Source organism: Myotis daubentonii, chromosome 3, assembly GCF_963259705.1.
Source record: "Myotis daubentonii chromosome 3, mMyoDau2.1, whole genome shotgun sequence".
Classification (NCBI taxonomy): domain Eukaryota; kingdom Metazoa; phylum Chordata; class Mammalia; order Chiroptera; family Vespertilionidae; genus Myotis; species Myotis daubentonii.
In genome coordinates, this window is record NC_081842.1 from 218,370,295 (window position 1) to 218,390,290 (window position 19,996).

The window sequence follows — 19,996 nt, forward strand, 5'->3', positions numbered from 1 at the left end:
GGCGGGGGGTGTGGGGAAATGTGGGGTCTCAGTCACTAGGCCTGGCCTTCGGGGTCCAGGTTGTCACATCTGCCAGGAGACATGGGATAGGGTGCCTGTGGTATAGGGTCCTCACGGGACAGGATCCCACGGGACAGGGTCTCCACAAGACAGGATCTCCATGGGACAGGATCCCACGGGACAGGATCTGCATGGGACAGGATCCCACGGGACAGGATCCCCACAGGACAGGATCCCCACGGGACAGGATCCCACGGGACAGGATCCCCACAGGACAGGATCCCCACGGGACAGGATCCCACGGGACAGGATCCCCACAGGACAGGATCCCCACGGGACAGGATCCCACGGGACAGGATCCCCACAGGACAGGATCCCACGGGACAGGATCCCACGGGACAGGGTCTCCACGGGACAGGATCTGCATGGGACAGGATCCCACGGGACAGGATCCCCACAGGACAGGATCCCACGGGACAGGATCCCACGGGACAGGATCCCCATGGGACAGGGTCTGCATGGGACAGGATCCCACGGGACAGGGTCTCCACGGGACAGGATCCCACGGGACAGGATCCCCATGGGACAGGATCCCACGGGACAGGATCCCCATGGGACAGGATCCGCATGGGACAGGATCCCCACAGGACAGGATCCGCATGGGACAGGATCCCACGGGACAGGATCCCACGGGACAGGATCCCCATGGGACAGGATCCCACGGGACAGGATCCCACGGGACAGGATTCCCATGGGACAGGATCCCACGGGACAGGATCCCCATGGGACAGGATCCGCATGGGACAGGATCCCCACGGGACAGGATCCCACGGGACAGGATCCCACGGGACAGGATCCCCACGGGACAGGATCCCACGGGACAGGATCCCCACAGGACAGGATCCCACGGGACAGGATCCCCACGGGACAGGATCCCCACGGGACAGGATCCCACGGGACAGGATCCCCACAGGACAGGATCCCCACGGGACAGGATCCCCACGGGACAGGATCCCCATGGGACAGGGTCTCCATGGGACAGGGTCTGCATGGGACAGGATTCCCACGGGACAGGATCCCACGGGACAGGATCCCCACGGGACAGGATCCCACGGGACAGGATCCCCACGGGACAGGATCCCACGGGACAGGATCCCACGGGAAAGGGTCTCCACGGAACAGGATCCCCACGGGACAGGATCCCACGGGACAGGGTCTCCACAAGACAGGATCTCCACGGGACAGGATCCCACGGGACAGGATCTGCATGGGACAGGATCCCACGGGACAGGATCCCCACGGGACAGGATCCCACGGGACAGGATCCCCACGGGACAGGATCCCACGGGACAGGATCCCCACGGGACAGGATCCCCATGGGACAGGATCCCACGGGACAGGATCCCCACAGGACAGGATCCCCACGGGACAGGATCCCACGGGACAGGATCCCCATGGGACAGGGTCTGCATGGGACAGGATCCCACGGGACAGGATCCCATGGGACAGGATCCCACGGGACAGGGTCTCCAGGGACAGGATCCCCACGGGACAGGATCCCACGGGACAGGGTCTCCACGGGACAGGGTCTCCACGGGACAGGATCCCACGGGAAAGGATCCCACGGGACAGGATCCCCACGGGACAGGGTCTCCACGGGACAGGATCCCACGGGACAGGCTCACTACGTGTATCCGGAACTTGAAGCGCTGGCTTTCTTGGTTGTTGTTTATAAAAACCCTGTGTTTAGGGCAGGATTTATTTGTCTGTGCCTTTGGCTTTTGTTTGTCTCAGTGACCCGGGAAAAGCCCATGTGTCCTCATGTCGGGGGGCCAGCGTGAGGGGAGGGAGTGGGGGCCACGGCGTGGGCCGGGCAGGAGCCGGGTCTCGCCCTGGGTGGGTGCGCCCCCCGGGGTCCCGTCTGGGGCCGCAGCAGCGCAGCAGCTGGTTCCGTGAGGAGCCGCTTGCCGAGGCCACGGAGCTGTGTTGCTGATGCTCTTAGCTGCGCGTCAGAAAGCCATCGAGGGACCGGATGAGTGATCAGGCGACCACGTCACTGGCTTCTTCGCTTTGTCTCCGAGGAAACGAAATCCTGGAAGATCCCAAGGAAGCTCAGCTCCGGCGAGAAGCCTCGAGGCTCCGGACGCGCGTCCTGCCTGTTGCCGAGTCCGCGGGACGCAGAGCCGGACGCAGAGCCGGGGCTGCCTGCGGGGAGACGTCACACACACAGGCACGTGCCGGGAGCCGGGAGCGACTCCGTTGCCTGCTGGGCTCCGAAGTCCTGGACGGAGGTTGGAACGACAATGACAAGAACGCTGCGAGAAGGAGGGCAGTAGAGGATGCTGGGAAGATTCTGGGTAAATACCCAGCGGATTTCATCGCTCCCTCCGCGGGAGCCCACGCCGCGAGGAAGCACGGACTCCTCCGCTGTCACGGGGGCACTGGGAAGGGCGTCCGTGAACTGTCACCCCGAGTGACAGCCGAGTCGGGACCGTTCTGTATGCGGGAGCGTGAGGCATCGCCAGGGTGGGGGTCACTCCCCCGTCCGCCGTGGGACAAACTTCAGGCTCCGACTGAGCAGGACACGGTACAAGCAAGTGCATGCGAGAGCGTAATTTCTACTTAAAAAAAATTTTTTTTTTATATTGATTTCAGAGAAGAAGGGAGAGGGAGGGAGAGAGCGAAACATCAAGGATGAGAATCATGGATCAGCTGCCTCCTGCACGCCCCACCCTGGGGATCGAGCCCACAACCCGGGCACGTGCCCTGACTGGGAATCGAACCCTGACCTCCTGGTTCATAGGTTGATGCTCGCTCACTGAGCCCCGCCGGCCGGGCCATTTCTGCTCTTCCACTCAGCACCCGGCCTCCCTCCCGAGAACCTGCAGGACGTGCTGCTGTTGGAACGGGTGCTGGTCAGCGGGACCCTCCTCGCTCGGCCACGTGAGCGCGTGCGGGAGTGACAGCGAAGGCACTGGACGCCCGGACTTCTAGGCTGGGGTGACTGACACTTGACTCTTCACTGTCCTGTTGGAGCAGCTTGGTTCCCGGGCGCTGGTTCATTCTCCCCTCCCCTCACTCGTCCACTTGCCAGGGTTTGTCCGCCGCCAGCGCTGGGATGCAGAGGGGCCGTGGGCCGTGCCTGCGGGGGAGCCCGCGTCTCACGGGGAGGCAGGCTGCGGGCAGACACCGGGGTTGGGACGCGGAGCCCAGGGCCACGGGGGTATCTGTGGAGGGGGAGGCGAGGCCGGAGCGGGCCTGGAGGCTCGAGGGGCAGCTGGAGCAGAGCAGGAGGAAGGGGGGTGGGAGCAGAGGGGAACGGTCAGTGCGGCCGCTGGCGGGTGTCTGGGGAGCGTGGGCAGCGCACGGGGCCTTCCTGGAGCTGCCCCTCTGCGGGGTGTGGCCTTCGCGCCGTGAGCAGCCTCTGCCTCCCGCTCTCGGGGCTCAAATCCCCTCGCTGGCCCCAGTGGGCAGGTGCCGGAGGCCCGCCCGCTGCCTCGGTTGGGAGTCTGGTGGCTGCTTTGGCCCCTCCTGGCTGGCGTGCCTGCGGGCATCAGGGCTGCAGGGGTCGCTGGGCTCCTGAGGCTGGCGAGGCTGTGACACAGGTGAAGGGCCCCCATGTGGGACTGGCACCGCCTTGCGCAGGGGGCGCTGGGTCAGTGGGCTCTGCCTCCACCCTCCCCACTTCTTACCCTCTGCCCCTCGCCTCGCCTCTCCATCATCCCTCCAGCCCTTCCAGAACCTTCTCTCTGTCCAAGGCCAGGCTCCCTCGTGGTCAGGCTGGGGCAGGCGGGGGTGGCCCAGGAGCAGCTGACACCTGCTGCCCGTCCCCCTGCTCCTGCCACGTGGGCTTCCTGCGTCCACGGGACCGGGAGACGCAGGCGCGTGCGCGATGATGCCGGGGCCGTGGCGCTTGTGCAGGGCCGAGCAGCAGGCCTGGGGCCCGAGGAGAGGGTGGCAGGAAGCTCGTAATGGTGTCGGGATTCCTCGGAGACCCACTCGCGGCCCTGTGCCCGGGAGGCGACCCGAGAGGAAAAGTGCTGCTCCCCGGCCCAGTGGCCTCGCGCACACGCCCTGGGGCGGCCGGGCTCCGACCCTCTGCTGTCGGGGTTCGAGTTTTCCTGCTCAGCGGACCTCTGCCACCTCGATCCCAGTTGGCTAACAGCTTTTTAAAAATATGTTTTTATTGATTTCAGAGAGGAAGGGAGAGGGAGAGAGAGAGAAACATCAATGATGAGAATCACCGATTGGCTGCCTCCTACACGCCCCACACTGGGGATCGAGCTGCAACCCGGGCAGGTGCCCTGACTGGGAATCGAACCCTGACCTCCTGGTTCATAGGTCGATGCTCAACCCCTGAGCCATGCTGAGGAGGCTGGATAAGAGATTTTGCCTGGACCCTCACGATGTTTCAGCCATAGTAGCCCTGGGTCCCGGCTCCCCCTCCTCGAAGGATAAGGGGGAGCAGCTGTACCCCCAGGCCCCGCGTGCAGACCCTGGGATGGACACAGCCCTAACTCTTGTGCGGCTGGGCTCAGCCCATCCAGGAGGCTGCGGAAGGGAGGCAGCTCCAGGGGTGCGAGGAGCCCTGGGGAGGGGACCTGCAGTCCAGGAAGCACCCCAGCAGCACAGTTAAGCTCCATTAAGCAGTTCCCTTTGCAGGACTTCTCAGAGCCTTTGTTGTGCTAATGAGCACCGTGGATTCCTGAGACAGACTCTGTAGTGTTTTCCAATCTTTAAAAAGAAAGGAGGGAATGGTAACAACAGGGTCCGAACAGTAACAGTGTCCCTAAAGCGCATCTGGGAGGTGCTGGCCCGGGTGATGCCTCGCGCAGACGTCCACGGGGGCTGCTGTGCCCGGCGCCGCGCTCAGGCGTGGGAGGGCGGCAGTGAGCAGAGACCAGCACCCGTCCTCACGGCCTCGTGTCCTATGGGAGGGGCAGGAGGGGAGGAGGGTAAATGACATGCCAGTCAGTGGGGAATTCTACGAAGAAAGGTGAGTGAGGAGGTGCGTGGTGCTGGCCCCATGGGCTCTGGGAATGCTGGCCCCTGTCCAGGGCCCGGGTGGCCCCTGTGACTGGAGGGTGGGCCTCGCACCTGCCTGGGGAAGAGGGAGCGGACAGTGTGAGGCCGCGGGCACCTGGGCAGAGCCCCTGGACGCTGCTCGCCCACCACGCCTGTGGCCTCGGCACTGCAGTCACCAGCCCTGGTCTTGCCTGCCCTGGCGGCCCTGCGGGAAGGAGTTGCCAGGAGGCCGCCCCCTGCCTTCCTGCCCCTGCTCACTGTTCCTTTTCCATCTGGACGCGTCCTCCCCGCCCAGTGTGGGAATTGGCAGAGCTGGCGCGTCCACACGTGTGTCACTCTCGCTGGCAGCCCTGCCGCCTCAGCCTGGCCCGGCGCCCGCACCTGCCTGCTCTGGGGCACAGCTCTGCGTCTCTGCTTTCCTTCCCGTGGGTGTGGGCCTGCTGCCTGGAGCATCCTCGTCCGCACCACGGGCTCCTGCCTGCCCAGAGCTTCTAGGCAAATGATTCACCTGCTGCCTTGCCTGCTGTTCAGCTGTTCGTTCGTTCCCTCACTCATTCATTCACTTGTTCATTCATCCCCTCATTCATTCATTCATTCCCTCACTCATTTATTCATTCATTCACTCACTCATTCATTCTCTCATTCACTCACTCACTCACTCAGTCACTCATTCGTTATTCATTCATTCTCTCATTCAACAACATTTATCCCGCACCTTCTAAGAGTCGCTGAGGAACGTGGTGGTGATGAAGGTGGGCTCACGGGCCTCTTCTCTCTCCACAGCCGAGTGCAGCGCTGGCCTCTGTTTCAATGGTGGCAGCTGCGTGCCCGGCTCCGCCCAGCTGTGCCGCTGTCCCCCAGGCTTCCAGGGTGCCCGCTGCCAGCACGGTGAGTGCAGCCTCCGCCAGGCTCCGGGGCTCGGCCGTGGGTGAGGGGCACAGTGTGGGGGAGACCCTGGGTGACTGTCATACTCCAATGCCCACCCCCGCGCCCCACAGCCCACCCGAGGTCGTGAGAGGAGGGGGTGACTGAGAGGCCTCTGCACCCCATAACTTAGGGCCCCCTGTTCGACCATGCCTCTGTGGGTGGGGCAGCAGGTGCAGAGACGGGCAGGGGCTGGCGGGGTCGCGGGCGGGTCAGGACGGGCTCGGCCCGGGTCTCTGAGCTGCCGCTTGCCTCGCCAGAGCCTCCGTGTCAATGTCGGAGGGTGAGGGCCCGGGGGTCCTGCCTGGGCGGTGGGTGGAGGAAACAGTGGCGCACGAGACGCTGAGGCCTGACGCCCGAGGAAGTCAGCATTTGGGGGAATGTTGGCGGGTGCTCAGGTGCGGACGGGCTCACAGCGAGCGTGGGGGGGACGGCGTTTTTGTGGGGCACACGCGCATGAAGAGCTGTCGGAGCACCCCACTCACCGTGACTCCGCATGCTGGGGCGGGGCTGGCTCGGGTCTCGCTTCCCGCCGCTTCCCCGGCCGCAGGGGAGGCAGTTCGCTGGGGCCCGGGGAACAGGGCGCAGAGCCCCGCCGCCCACAGCTCCGCAGACCACGCTCCTGGCCGGGTTCCCGGGCTTTGAACTTGCTTCTGGGAGCCGCTGGGGCTCCTTCCGGGTGGACGCCGGGCAGACATCCTGAGAGGATCGTCCATGCTCCCGACGCCCAGCAGGCAACCGGGGGATCAGGAAATCGTGGGGAGCGGGAGGTCCCCCGCTCGAGGGGGGCGCTCCACTGTGGCTGCTCCCTGCGTGTTCACATGCGGTGCCTGCCCGCCGCGCCCGCTGAGGGCCCGGGTCCCGGGAGGTGCTGGGAGGGTGCCAGCAGCCAGGGGTGCCCATGCCTGTTGGAAAGGGGGGCTCCCCGGGCGGTTCTGTCCTGTGCCGGGGGCTCTGTGTCTGGGGGGCTGCCTCAGCCAGGCCTCCTGGTGGTTTAGTCCCCGCGCCTGTCCGAGGGCTGGCCACAGGCGACGCCCCCCACCCCCCCCCGACGGTGCAGGCTGGGGCCCCGGCGGGATGGTCACCTCCTCTCGGGGTCTGTCGTGGGGGTGACAGGTGGGTGTGGAGAAATGCTCTGAGAACCTTCCGGCTCATTCCTGCTGCTTGACTCGGTTTCATCCGGAAACCCCAGCCCTGGGCGGGGCTGAGACCCAGCTGTGGCTGGACAGCCAGCAACACAGAGGTACCTGTGCTGTGGTCCCTGGTGGGGTGGGGGTGGGGGGGCTCTGGAGCGCCGCCTGTCCTTGGTCACGTCCTCTGAGAAGCGGCAGGGACACCCTAGGGCCCGCTCCACAAGGGCCTCCTCGCCTGCCTGTCCAGGAGCCCGCTCTGGGGTGTGAGGGCGGGTGTGAGGGACTGTGTGGGGGTCAGGCACCGGCAGGGCAGCCCCGTCCTCTCCTCCCTCCGGCCCCAACCGCTGGCAGCGGCTCCCCCCACCCCCACCGCTCTGCCCGGGGCCTGGACCCCAGCGCCCTGGGGATATTTAACCCCCAATTATAATTGATTCCAGTTTTGAAAATAAAAACCATGTTTTTTCTGGTTCCCCCAAATTCTCTCATTTGAACAAAAGCGAGGGGGGGCGGGAGAGGGATCTGCTCGTCGATGGTGGTGAGCAGAGGGGGTGGGAGCCCCGGGAAGAGCCTTGGCCCCCCTCCCAGGGCCCCCCTTCCAGACGGCGGGGCTTTGCTCCCCCTCCCACCTCCCAGCGGGGCTTTCTGCCCGAGCACATGGGGCCTGTGTGGGCGGCTTGGAGGTGGGGGTGCGGGGTGGAGGGTGAGGGTGCGGGGTGGAGGTGCCCTGGGCGAGCCCCGTGCAGAGCCCCGCCGGCCCCCCAGCCCGGGGCAGCCAGGCCCAGGCAGTTGGTCCAGGGTGGGCTTCAGGGCGTGCGGCTGCGCCCGGGCCCCAGGCTGCCACCCTGCGCCCGGATGCCCAGCTGGGGGGTACAGTAGCGGCTCCCGCAGGTTCCAGGCGTCCGCACAGGTGCTTCCCCGAGGGCCTGGCCTGCGGGGCGTGGGAACGGCGGGGGACAGTGGCCGGGCGCTGGCCTTGTTCTGGGGGTGCCCGGGGACGCCCTGTCCCGTGTGGGCTCGGGGTCCTGTCAGGGCACATGTCTCAGACGGACCAGGAGAGGTGTGCGCGGCTGGAAACACGGCTTCGTCACCTGTGCACGGGCCGCCCCGTGGGCTGCAGAGGGAGTCGGCAGGTGCGCCCCTCTCCGCGGGCGAGCGCCCTTCTCAGTGCTGGCGCTGGCGCTGGTGCTGGTGCTGGTGTCGGGGTCGCGTCTTTAAGGAGGAAACGGCCAGAGCCCTCATAACCTCAGGCGCCAGCACACCTCTCAGAAAGCTCTCTCCTGCGCTGAGTCCCGGCAGGGCCACCAGTCCCGGCTCCTGCCTGGTCCCGCCTGCCCGTTGGGTGGGGGCAGCCTGAGCGGGGCCTGGGCCGCCTCCAGCGCCTTCTTGGTTGAGGAGCTCTGGCTCTGGTCCCCTGGGCCTCAGTGTCCTCACCGGGGAAATGGTGGTTTGGGCGGGTCTCTGAGGCGGTTCCGGGACTCTGGCTCCCAGGACCCCGTGAGCGGTCAGGGCTCAGTGCTGGTGCCCCGAGGAGGGCGGCAGTCCCGAGGGCTTCCCGGAGGGGGCGTGCCGTGGGCTGCGGAAGGTGTGGGGAGGGCCAGGCCGGTGGTTGGGTGGCCTCCCAGATGGGAGCCAGAGGAGCCAGGAGCAGAGTGCGGGGAGGGAGTCGGTGGGGGCCCCGGGCTGGGTGCTGGGCTGGGGGCCGGGGGGGCTCAGGAGGGCCAGCGGCAGTTTCCGGTCCTCAGCCTCCCTCTCCGGACAGGACACCGGGTTGGAAGGACCTGGAACCAGGAGGGCGGCTCTGGGCCGCCTGTCAGGGGCCTGGGGAGCGGGTGGCCTGCCCCTCCGGCCGCCCCACACCAGCAGGGTCCATGCGCCGCACACCCAGGCCCCCGTGTGCCTAGTGGGTCCGCCTTTTGAAGGAGCCTCAGTTCCTCAGGAAGCGGGGGTGGGGGGCGGGGGGGAAGCTGCGAGCAGGAGGTGGCCAGGCCTGGCTTTGGCTCAGGGCCACCCTGTTTCTGACCCGGGTCGTTGGTTAACGGGGAGGAAGCAGCGCCCGGGCTCTGGGTGCCACCCAGGCCCTGAGGGTGCGGCCTGACCCCGGCGGCTGGGGCAGGGCTGCCCTTGGCCACTCGCCCGGCCAGGCCCGGGCGCTGCTGCTCGTCTGGGAGCCCCGGCCTGGGCATGGCCGCCTGGGACCTGGCTCTCCGCTCCCCGGGGGGCGGGGGGCACTCGCCAGGCCCCTCGCTCCCTTCTGCTCTGCTCCCCGCCGGAGTGGACAGAGTGGCCGCGGGCTTTGCACACGCCCCATCGGCTGCACTGCACCCCTCCTTTGAGGACAGCCCCCCCAATCTCCCAAGAGCCCCTTGCCCCGCAGGAGCCGGCCCGGGGGGGTGGAGACCGCCCGGGGGTGGGATGGAGGGGGTGGTGGTGCTGCCGGCCGCTTTCAGGGTTCCTGGGGCCGTTTTCAGGGCTCCGGCGCTCCTGTCTCCCCTCCCAGCAGGTGATTAATGAGGGTCTGTGAGAAGGGAGCTCTGGACCCGGGCTCCAGGCTGCATTCCAGAGCAGCCGTCCCTGCCCGGGCCAGGCGGCCAGGCGGCCTGGGCAGCATCAGGAGCCAGGCCAGCTGATAACAGGGCGGGCGGGCGGGCGGGGGCAGAGGGGTCGGCCAGGGGGCGGCGGTGGGGCTGCTGCGCTGGTCCGGCTCCGGGCCAGCATCTGCTTCGCTGGGAGCCAGGAGCAGCGGGGGGACGTCACCCCACGTTTGGGGCTGGACAGTGAGCTTCTGGTTGGGGTTCCACGGTGGGGCCTTCCAAGGCAGGCCCGGGTCACAGGTCTCAGGAGAGGGGGGCACTCTGCCCTGGCCCCTCCCCATGCGCTCCGGGACCCCGGGGGTTCTGTTGTTTGAAGGAACGAGTGGATGACCTGTGGCCGGCTCACTCACGCACCTGCTGGCCCCAGTCCATCTGCTTCCCTCCGCCTCTCAGTCCAGAGCCAGCGGACGGTGCTCCTGGGGGGGTCCCCTTCCTCCTGGGGGGGTCCCCTTCCTCCTGGGGGGGGTCCCCTTCCTCCTGGGGGGGGTCCCCTTCCTCCTGGGGGGTCCCCTTCCCCGCGTGCCCTGTGAGCCCGGGAAGGCTCTGGAAGCACAGCTGCCCGGCAGGTTAGGCCTCAGACCCCTCCTGGGCGGGCTCCTGCCCCAGCACCGGCCCCAACCTGCTTGCCCTGCCTGCAAGGCCAGGACAGGGCACTGGCTCCCCCTGGTGGCAGTGAGAGGCCAGAGCAGGTGCAGGGGGCTGCCTGGGGTTTAATGTCGGTGGTGACCGGCAGGGACAGAGCTGCAGGCTCCCCGCATCTCCTCACCGGCTCCTGATGCCAGGCCAGCTGCAACGCCTGGTGTCACGGCTGAGGCCTGAGGGCACAGGCGGGAGCGAGAGGATGAGGACCTGACGGGGCCCCAGGGCAGGAGTGGGGAAGGGGTGTCCGGGAGTGCACCATACTCGGTCATTCACTCATTCACTCATTCATTCATTCAGCCGTCCATCACTGTGCCCTCACTGTGGGCCGTGGAGGGGGGCATGGAACCAGGGCCTGGCCTGGCCTGGCCGGGGCAGCAGCTCCGTGGGGTGGCTCTGTGCGCCTCTGTAGTTACCTAAATCTGTCCCTGAGGCCACAGCTCCAGGTGCCTGCACGGACCTGCCCTGTGGCTTTAAGTGATCGAGAGAGAGACAGGCGTGGACGAGGGTTTGGGCAGGTGGGACAGGCCACCAGGGAGGAGCAGGGGAGGTGTGTGCGTGCCTACGCATGCCCTTCGCTGTGCAGGGGCCCTGGCTGGGCTCCCTTCCCGGCGAGGCAGGGGCTGAGCTGACCAGCAGAGCGGGAGGCCTCTGCGAAGTGCCCCGTGTGGGCCAGGTGAGAAGGGGTACAGGTGAGAGCAGGCCAGCGGAGGGCAGAAGTCGGGGTGCATCAGGATGTGTCTTCAGAGAGCTCTTCTAGCCGTGCCCTGGGGGCTCGTAGGAAAACAAGCCAACAACCCCGGGTGAGTCCTGGGAGGGGCAAGCTGCTCGCCTGTGACCTTGCCCGCGCAGGAGCCAGCCCAGGGAGGCTGCTGCCCTGGCCTCAGGTCCTGGACGGGGCTCCTGGCAGGTCAGGGCTTGGCCAGGTGCAAGTGTGTCCAGGCTGGGTTTCACCCCAGGGAGGCGCGGGGAGTCAGCAGGGCATCGAGCCAGGTGCTGGAGCTCAGCTGGGAGCTTTCATCTAGGGCACAGACATGCACACACGCACGTACACACATCTGTGTATGCAGGCACACATACGCATGCACAATACACACGCACATATATACACTGGTGCACACATGCACAGGGTGCTCATGCACACACATGCTCATGCAAACACATGCACTTGCTCACATGCACAATATAAGCATGCACATGTGTGCACATGCACACACTCATACACATAATGCACAGCACACACGCATATGCACATGCTTGTGCTGTACACACATGCACAGCGCACACATGCACACATGGACATGCACGGGCACCGACACTTCTGCATACAATGCACACATGCTTGTACATGCACAGTGCACACATGCGCCCATACACACATGCACGTGCTCACATGCTTGGGCGCATGTGCACACACATGCACTTATGCACATGTATGCACACATACACACTTGTGTACACATGCACACCTACGTATGCAAACATATAAGCATGCGTACACATGCACGTACACAGGAGAGATGGGCTGAGTGTTCGAGCCCTCCCCAGGCCACACCCCCGCGTGGGGCGCTGGCCCCGGCTGAGCTGGCTGCTGGGCCAGAGCTGAAGCGTCCCAGGAACGTGGCCCCGGGGGGGAGCGGAGACCTGGACGTGGGGAACCGAGGAATGTTCTTGGCTCCCTTCTGGGCCTTTTACATTTTGTCTGTTTTCTGGGAAACACATGGGAAAAGCCCGTTTCCACATTCCTGGAGGCTGATTTGTATAAACAGACCGGACCTGATAACGTGCAGAGTAAACAGAAACGCCGTCCGCAGGCAGGGAAGCGCGTCGGCCGCCCCCGCGAGGTGCCCTGGCCCAGGTGTCCCTCCCCACTTTCTCCAGGCCCCATCCACTCTTCCGAGCGGGCGTGGTTCGTGGCGGCCTCGGCGTAGGGCAGCCGCGGGCGGTCATGCGGTCGGCTCCCGTGGCTGGTGGCCTTGGGCAAGTCCCCAGGGTCTTCATCTCTACGTGGGCCGCGTCAGTCACCCCGCGGCAGGCAGGTGTCCGTGTGAAGAGCCCGGGAGCCCTTGGCTCTCGGTCGGCTTCAGCCCTGACGGTGCCGTCCCCACCGGGCAGGACTGGGGCCTGAGGCCTGGGCAGACGTGAGGGCGCTCTGGTCCTGCCCTGGGTGCTTCGCCTCAATGACACCTGCTTGCCCGCTGCCGCTGGGGTTCTGCTCGGGCACCTTGGGGCCCCCACCTCCAGTTGCCTGGACTCCCGGTGATGCCTGCCCCCTGTAGCCCTGGGGCTTTGGTAGAGCGGGTGGCACCCTCTGCTCCAGGCCTGACTCTCTGCCATCTTCCCAGGCACAGCCCTGCCAGCCTCTGGCCCGGGCCATGCCCACCCCCTCCCGTCTGAAGGCCGTGCCCTGCTGGGGGCTGTTCCTTCCTGCCCCCCTCCCCCCGCCTCCTGCCACAGACAAGGGGGATTCGGCAGGTGCGTCCTGAAAACGTGAAACTTCACTCGGCCCCGGGCCACCTCCGTGCCTGTCCCTGGGGCTCAGAGGGACCAAGAGCTGACCCCTGCCCCGTGGGCCTGGGCCCGGTGACCTCCTGGAGGGGTGCGCCGGGTGACCTTGGAAATCCAGAGCGGGTGATGCCTGTCCGACCGTTTCTAGGCGACCCACTCTTGGTTTCCATGGTTGCCCCGGAAACCACAGATGGGGTGTGGTTGCCCGGACCCTGGGGAAGCCGTGGGAACCGCCCAGCCTCCTTACACGCACGCGGCCGAGTGAAGGAAGCCACGGGCAGAGGCTGCGTGTGGTGCGGCCCCCACCGCAGAGCCTGCTGGAAAAGGCAGAACTTTGGAGGCGGTGGAGAGGTGGGCGGGGGTGCCCAGGCGGGCACAGAGGGTGGTCAGGGCAGCGACCCTACTCCGTCGGACATCACGGTGGTGGGCATGGTCACCGCCCATTGGTCAGACCCACGGAGTCCCCGCAGGGACGCTGGGCTGCGGTGGAGACGTCAGAACTGCCTACGTGGGTGCTGGTGGGGGGGGGGGCGTTGTGGGGTTCACGGAGCTCCACACTTTCTGCTCAGATTTCCATAAACCTAACACTGCCCTAAGAAATGAAATCAAAACGAGACAAAATGAAACTTCTCAGCCTCATAGCCTGGGGGCCGGCCTGTCCTGGCCATGGCTCAGGGCGGCCTCCTTGCTCTCCTGGCTTTTGTGGCGCATGGCTCCCTGCAGCCTCATTTCCTTTGTCTCCTGGGGACGCTCCCTGCTCTCCATCTCTGCCTGCCACCCCTCCCCCAACGTCCTGTTGCACCCGCGTTTGGAAGCTGGTGTTTGAGCCTCTGAGGGGCCTGAGGGCACCTCCTGTTGCAAAGGCCCTGAGGTCCGGGGACTAGACTCTAGACTCGCGCTCCAGAAGGCAGCCCCTTGAAGTGATGCTCTGGACCACTCCCTGGCTTCCTTCTCCGCCGGGTCAGTTCCTGGGGCGGCCACCGGGGGCGATGTGGCAGCAGCACAGCTCGGTGCGTTCCAGTTGGAGGGACAGGAGAGGTGTGCCCTTCAGGCAGCGCTGAGGGTCCAACTGAGAAAGGCTCGCTCACCAGCCCCACAGTCAACCCTGAGCTTTCGGAGCCAGTGCCCGCGGGCGGCACTGCAGAGCCTTCTGTGTGCGGAGGGTCCACGGGACTCCTTCCGACGGCCAGCTGTCCGCGGTACTGGCACAGGCTTGGCCTTCAGAGCGGCGGGGAGTGCAGCCTGCAATCTACACGCCCACCTGGGCTGCCCTACTCTCCCCCCCCCCGCCCCCCCATTCCCCCCCCCGCCTCCCCCCCCCCCCGCCTCCCCCCCCACCCCAATCCCGTGGAGTGGAGTGGCCTCGGAGCCTGTCTGAGCAGACTCAGCCGCTGGACGCACGCTTCTTCCAGGAGGCCTCCCTGATGCACCTCTGAGCTTCCCCCCCCCCCCCCCACCGCCCTCCTCTGCTTTGCTTCTGGGCTTCCCCTCCCTGTCTGACCCCGGGGGCCCTCGCGGGGGCTGGGCACCCGTCGGCACTCTGCAGGTGCTGCTGGGGTGAGAGAGGAGGGGCCTCCAGCTCCCCCTGCTGGGCTGAGGGGGCGGGTCCCGCCGGCTGCCAGGAATGTGCTGGCTGCCCCGGCGGGCGGGCGGGGCTCTGAGCTGCAGGAGCGATAACCACCGGGGCGCCCGGCCTGGCAGCCCTGCCTCCTTGGAGAGGCTGCCTCCCAGCAATGACCCCGCCCCGGCCCGGAGGCCAGGGACACGCAGCGGCAGGAACACCTCTCTGAAGAGGTGTTTCTCTCCCCTTTTAAAGGCGATGCTTATAGTAGCTGCACGCGTTTGTCTTCTGCGGCCGAGACACAGCGCCGCAGCGAGTGCCGTCAGAGCGCACCCTCATCCCAGGGCTCCGGGGTCCCGAGTCCCACTCGGGTCTCACAGGCTGAAGGCCGGCCTCGGGCAGGACCGGTTCCGTGCGGAGGCTCCTGGGAGCCCCGGTTCCTTCCGGGGTTTAGAGGCGCACACATGCCTTGGCTCGAGGCTCATGCTCAGCTGGCACTCCTCTGACCCTTGACCCCGCCCCCATGTCCTTTCTTCCCTCTCTCTCTCTCTCTCTCTCTCACTCACTCACTTCGCCTCTCCCGCCTCCCTTGCCCCCTGGGAGGCCCTGTGGTGACACTGGACCCGCCCACTTCTCCCGGACGCGCTCCCTTCGGCCAGCTCCCTGCTCTGCACACGGGACCCCACGTGCCCTGGAGTGACATCGCCTGGGCCCGGGGGTCAGGATGAGTTTCCCGGGGCCAGCATTCTGCCGGCCACAGTGACTGGGGGGGAGCAGGGAAGAGGGTTGCACCTCGCCCCAAGCTCAGCGGGACTGCAGGCCACGCTGGGTCCAGCCCGCTGCCCGGAGCTGCCGGGAGCCCGTGGTGAGCCCCGACGGAGGCCGCAGGTGCCTCTTCGCACGGCTCTCGGCCACCCCTGCCGCTCTGGCTCTGGGAGGAGGTACCCGCCCGTCTGAACCCGTCCAGTGCGTGGTCCTGGGCCTGCCAGTTGCCATGGGAACCTCATCGAAGGCGTGTGACGTTCTCTACCCCAGGAGCTCACGGTGGTCTCTTTGGACCAAGATCGAGGAGTTCAGTCTGCGACCCGGGCAGCTGGCTTCACACACAGCCCGGCCCCACGGCCTGTCCTGGGGACCGGGGGGCATGGGGGCCAAGCAGGGACCCACAGGGTGTCCCGTGGGCACCGCGGAAATCACAGCACCCCGGTGGGGCGGGCTGAGCGCACCTGCTCCGGCTGCTTGGGGACCTGGGATCCGGTCGTCCTGGGGACAGAGTGGACGGGAGACCAGGTGGTCGGGGTGGATTCCCGGGGGGCGGGGGGTGGCCTGGGGCGCCTGCAGCCAAGCCCCTTCCCCGGGCGGTGGGGCAGCTTTCCGAGTTGGGAAAGCTGTTTCCCGGCCGGGGGGCAGGGCTGGGTCCTGGCTGCCGCCTCCTTCCTGCCCCACTTGGCAGGTGCCCCTGGTCGCAGAAGAGGCCCCTGGAGGCTTCTGGGACACGCCGGGGCGGGTGCCGCCTGGCAGTGCCTTGAAGGAGAGCACGAGGGGGGGGATGAATGGGGGTGTTGCTCATTGTGCCCTGAGGTGTCCCAGTGTGTCCCTGAGGCGCAGCTGCGGAGGGAGAGTGGGCGGGGGCTGGGCTCTGTGCTGAGGGCCTGGGTCCCGGCTGCGCCCTGGGCTGTGCTGCTTCGGGCTGTCATTTCTGACCCAAAGGGGATTAAATGCTGATGGGCGCGGCACTTTCCCGGGGGTCCTGCCGGCCGTGCCGTCCTCGGGGCTGCCGTCCTCACCCATCTCAGGTGGGAGACAGGCCAGCAGTGTTGACAATGGCGTGTTCGCCCAGCAGCCGAGAAGCCGGGCAGCTGGGACCTGTGCCTGGGGGACCCTACCCCCGTTTTCAGGCACTGCCTCTCCTGGGGGAGCAGAGTGAGGGTGTGGGGGGCCTCTGAGCACAGCTGGGTCCCCCTTCTGCCCCCTCAGGCCTGGGTGTAGAGCTGGCGCGATGCGGCCGCAGCCGGGACCCTGCAGGGAGCAGGCGGGAGGCCCCGGAGCTCAGGATGGAGCTCAGGGAAGGGGTGGCCTGGGTTGGCCCGGGGACACTGGGTTCGCACTCTGGCGTCCAGAACCAAGAGGACAGTCCCTGCTGTCTGAGCGCCAGGCCTGTGGAGCCGTCACGGCGGCCCCGGACACGGCCCCTCCCCTGTGCCAGGACCCAGCCCAAGCCTGACTCCAGGGCATTTCTGGCTCCCTGGTCAGAGCCCAGGCCCTTCTGCTTCTCATCCCTGACCCGCCAGGGGCCTGGGGACCACGCCTGAGCTGGGCCCACCCTCCTCTGCCTGCCCTTCCCCATGTCCCCACCCGTGCAGCTGGTCCCTCGGGGCCACCCTCTCTTGTGCCGGCCGACCCAAGTGCTTCCCGCCCGGCGTCTCGTGTTTCTTGTCTGACCCCTGGGGTGCCTGCCCCCCAGGCTGGCTTGTCTTACCTGTCAGGGCTGGAACCCCTGCCCACGACATGCAGGGCGTGTGGGAAGGGGTGACGCAGGCGGGGCCGCGGCGGCAGAGCAGGCCCTGACCCGTCCTGGCGGGAGGTGCGCAGGCACGGAGCCCGCAGAGCGAGCTCGCACGGGCCGGTGTCCCGCTCCCCCGCGGGAAGGAGGGGTGGCCGGTCTGGGGGGGAGCATTCTTGGGGAGACAGACAGCCCCCACCTCCTGCGCTGGGGAGGGGTTCCCCACATCGGTGCCATCTCCCAGACCGGGGCCCTGCTGCCCTTCAGCCAAGCACAGAGGGGGCCTGGCTGCCCGCTCCTCTCTGGGGAGACCCCTTTGCCAGCCCCTGAAAGCTCCCAGCACGGGCAGACCCGCCCCCGGACCTGCCGCTCCCACACCCCGTCTGTCTGCAGAGGCCGCACGGCCTCCAGCGTGCTGTCTGGCGCCCTTGGCTGCGATGCTGGGCAGCCTGCCTGCCTGGGCGACACCGGCTGCGGGCGGGACTCGCTTCCCACAGGCAGGGCCTTATTTACTTGTTTATCATTTAAAAACATATTTTTACCGATTCCAGAGAGGAAGGGGGAGGGAGAACCTTCAATGATGGGAGAGAAACAGGGACCGGCTGCCTCCGGCACGCCCCACATGGGGATTGAGCCCGCAACCTGGGCCTGTGCCCTGACCAGGAATCAAATCGTGATCTCCCCGTTCATAGGTCAACGCTCAATCACGGAGCCCCGCCGGCCGGGCACAGGCAGGGCCTTGAATTCCGGGCTCCTGACAGGCGGCCCACAGCCTGGGAGGGCGTGCGGGATGGGGTGACCGTCCCCCAGGCCTGGTGAGCAAGGCCTGGCACCCCCTGCCCACAGGCTTGGCGACCTTCCTGGGTGTCCCAGCCTCCATTCCGCAGTGAGCCTTCCCCGCCCTCACGGCAGGTGGGGGACCCGGGCCGGGCCTCTACTTACAGACTCCCAACGGTGGGAGGTGGTCGGGGACGCAGGACAGGTGGCTGGGGAGTGGGCTCGTGAGGGCTGGTCCTCCCACCACCCCTGCCTCTCTCCTGAGGCCCTGGAGTGGGATGTTTGCTCAGACGGGTGGGGCCGGTACCCACGCCGAGGATGGCACGGACCAGCTGTGAGCAGACAGACACAGGTGTGAGCAGCTCGCCCGCTGCAGGCCCCCGGGGCTCAGCCCAGACGCCGTGCTGTGGCCGGCTCCACCCGGTGTCGGGGCCCAGGGTGAGGCGCTGGGAGCCGTGTGGCAGCCTCCACACCGGGCAGCTGTGAGGGCTCACGTGGTGTGGGGGCCCGCCCCCTGGTGGCCTGCCCTCCTGGCTGCCCCGCTGGCTGAGTGGCCGGAACGGCCGGCAGCTTCTGGGGCTGCCTCGCCCACGGGCCTGGCCTCTTGCTGTCCCCGGGCCGGGCGGGAAGCCCTGGGCGCTGACCCCGCCTGGCTGCCTCCGGCTGGCCCTGTGTCACTTGCTGGGAATTCCCAGAAAATCCCGCCGTTGGCCGTGGCTGGCTGAGCTGAAGTTTGCATTCCAGCGGTCCTGAGGGATTCCGGCCCCGCCGTTCCCGTGGGACACGGCCGCCCCTGCCCCCTGACCTGCCTGGGGTCTCCTAGGGTCCCTCCCGAGGAAGGACAGCCTGTCCCGGCCACACCGAAGCCGTCCTGGGTCTGGGCGTGGGTCCGGGCCGCCAGCGCAGGGCTGTTGGCGCCGAGGGGCTGCTCCCGTGTGGCCGGGACAGTGACTTCCCGTGGCTGCTCCCGTGGCTGCGCCTGGCCTGCCGCACGCGGGTCCCCTCCTGTGCCGATCAGGCGGCACTCGCATGCTGTGGGGCGGCCGCTGGTCCGGGTGTCCGGAGGGACCCTGGGGCAGTTGCCGGGTTTGCAGGTGGGTGTCCCCCCTCGTGGGCCTGTCTGGAGGGGTGGGGCTTGCCCGCCTCCTCCAGGCCAAGGGGTCTATGGCGAGGGGGTCTGAGGCCCTGGGCTGGCCGTGGCTGGGAGGTCCCGTGGCACTCACGGCTTCTCCAACAGCAGACGTGGGTGAGTGCGCCATCGGCCACGGGGGCTGCGAGGGCCAGCGCCCAACTTGGGGGCGGCTGCAGGGACACGGCAGGACCTGCCGGGGTGGGCCCGCCTGGCCACGCCTTGCCCCACGGCCACGCCCACCCCTGGGCTCCTCTGAGGGGTCCTGGGTGGTGCCCAGTCCTTGGGGTCCTCCCTGCTGACCCTCCCACGCCTTTAGGAGTCCACATCTCTCCCAAAATGAGGTGGGGAGACTCAGAAACCCTGGGGCTGTGCGGGGTGGGAGGCTGCTATGCCTGTGGAGGTGCCAGGGGAGAGATGGGGGGGGGTGGCAGCTGGCTGAGCACAGGCGGCTGTGTGCTGGCACCAGTGGGCATGGTGCCCCTGACGGGTCTGGAAGCGTTCACCAGCTCTGGGCTCACTCCCTACCCAGCCCTGTACCCAGCCCTGCCACGGGGGGCGGGGGGAGGAGGGCTGAGGTGGGAAGAAGGCAGGTGGGAGGTGGGAGGTCCCCCTCACCCCTTCACCTGCCTGGCCCTGGCTGACCGTGGGGGAGGGTGGGCGAGGGCATCTGCTTTCCCTCAGGGGGTCAGACAGTTGCTGTCGCCGCCCTCTCCCAGCGCTTCCTTCCCGACAAGAACCCTGTCTCCAGCTGTGGACCAGCTGGGAGCTGTCTGTCCAGTCTGTCGGAGGTCGGGGCGGGGATGCGTCTGCTGGGCGGGCCTAGGCGGGGTAAGTGTGTGTGTGTGGGGGGGGGCGCAGGGAGGCCTCTGTGATCCCTGGCTCACCCCAGAACCTGGAAGCCTGTGCCTCTGGGGTGCAGGAGCCAGGGCTGGGTGAGAGGGGGTGCAGGAGCCAGGGCTGGGTGAGAGGGGGTGCAGGAGCCAGGGTGGGGTAAGAGGGGGAGCAGGAGCCAGGGCTGGGTGAGAGGGGGAGCAGGAGCCAGGGCTGGGTGAGAGGGGGAGCAGGAGCCAGGGCTGGGTGAGAGGGGGTGCAGGAGTCAGGGCTGGGTGAGAGGGGGTGCAGGAGCCAGGGCTGGGTGAGAGGGGGGTGCAGGAGCCAGGGCTGGGTGAGAGGGGGTGCAGGAGCCAGGGCTGGGTGTGAGGG

The 19,996-nt window shown here is 67.4% G+C and overlaps 1 protein-coding gene across 3 annotated transcripts in view; it reads left to right on the forward strand.

Moving 5' to 3' along the window:
• Positions 1-19,996, forward strand: part of MEGF6 (multiple EGF like domains 6) — a 68,099-nt gene that overhangs the window by 9,929 nt on the left and 38,174 nt on the right. For all 3 annotated transcript variants that reach the window (XM_059691465.1, XM_059691468.1, XM_059691467.1), the window contains exon 4: positions 5,809-5,913. In XM_059691465.1, coding sequence (XP_059547448.1) covers positions 5,809-5,913 — 105 coding nt within the window. The remainder of the gene's footprint in view (positions 1-5,808; positions 5,914-19,996) is intronic.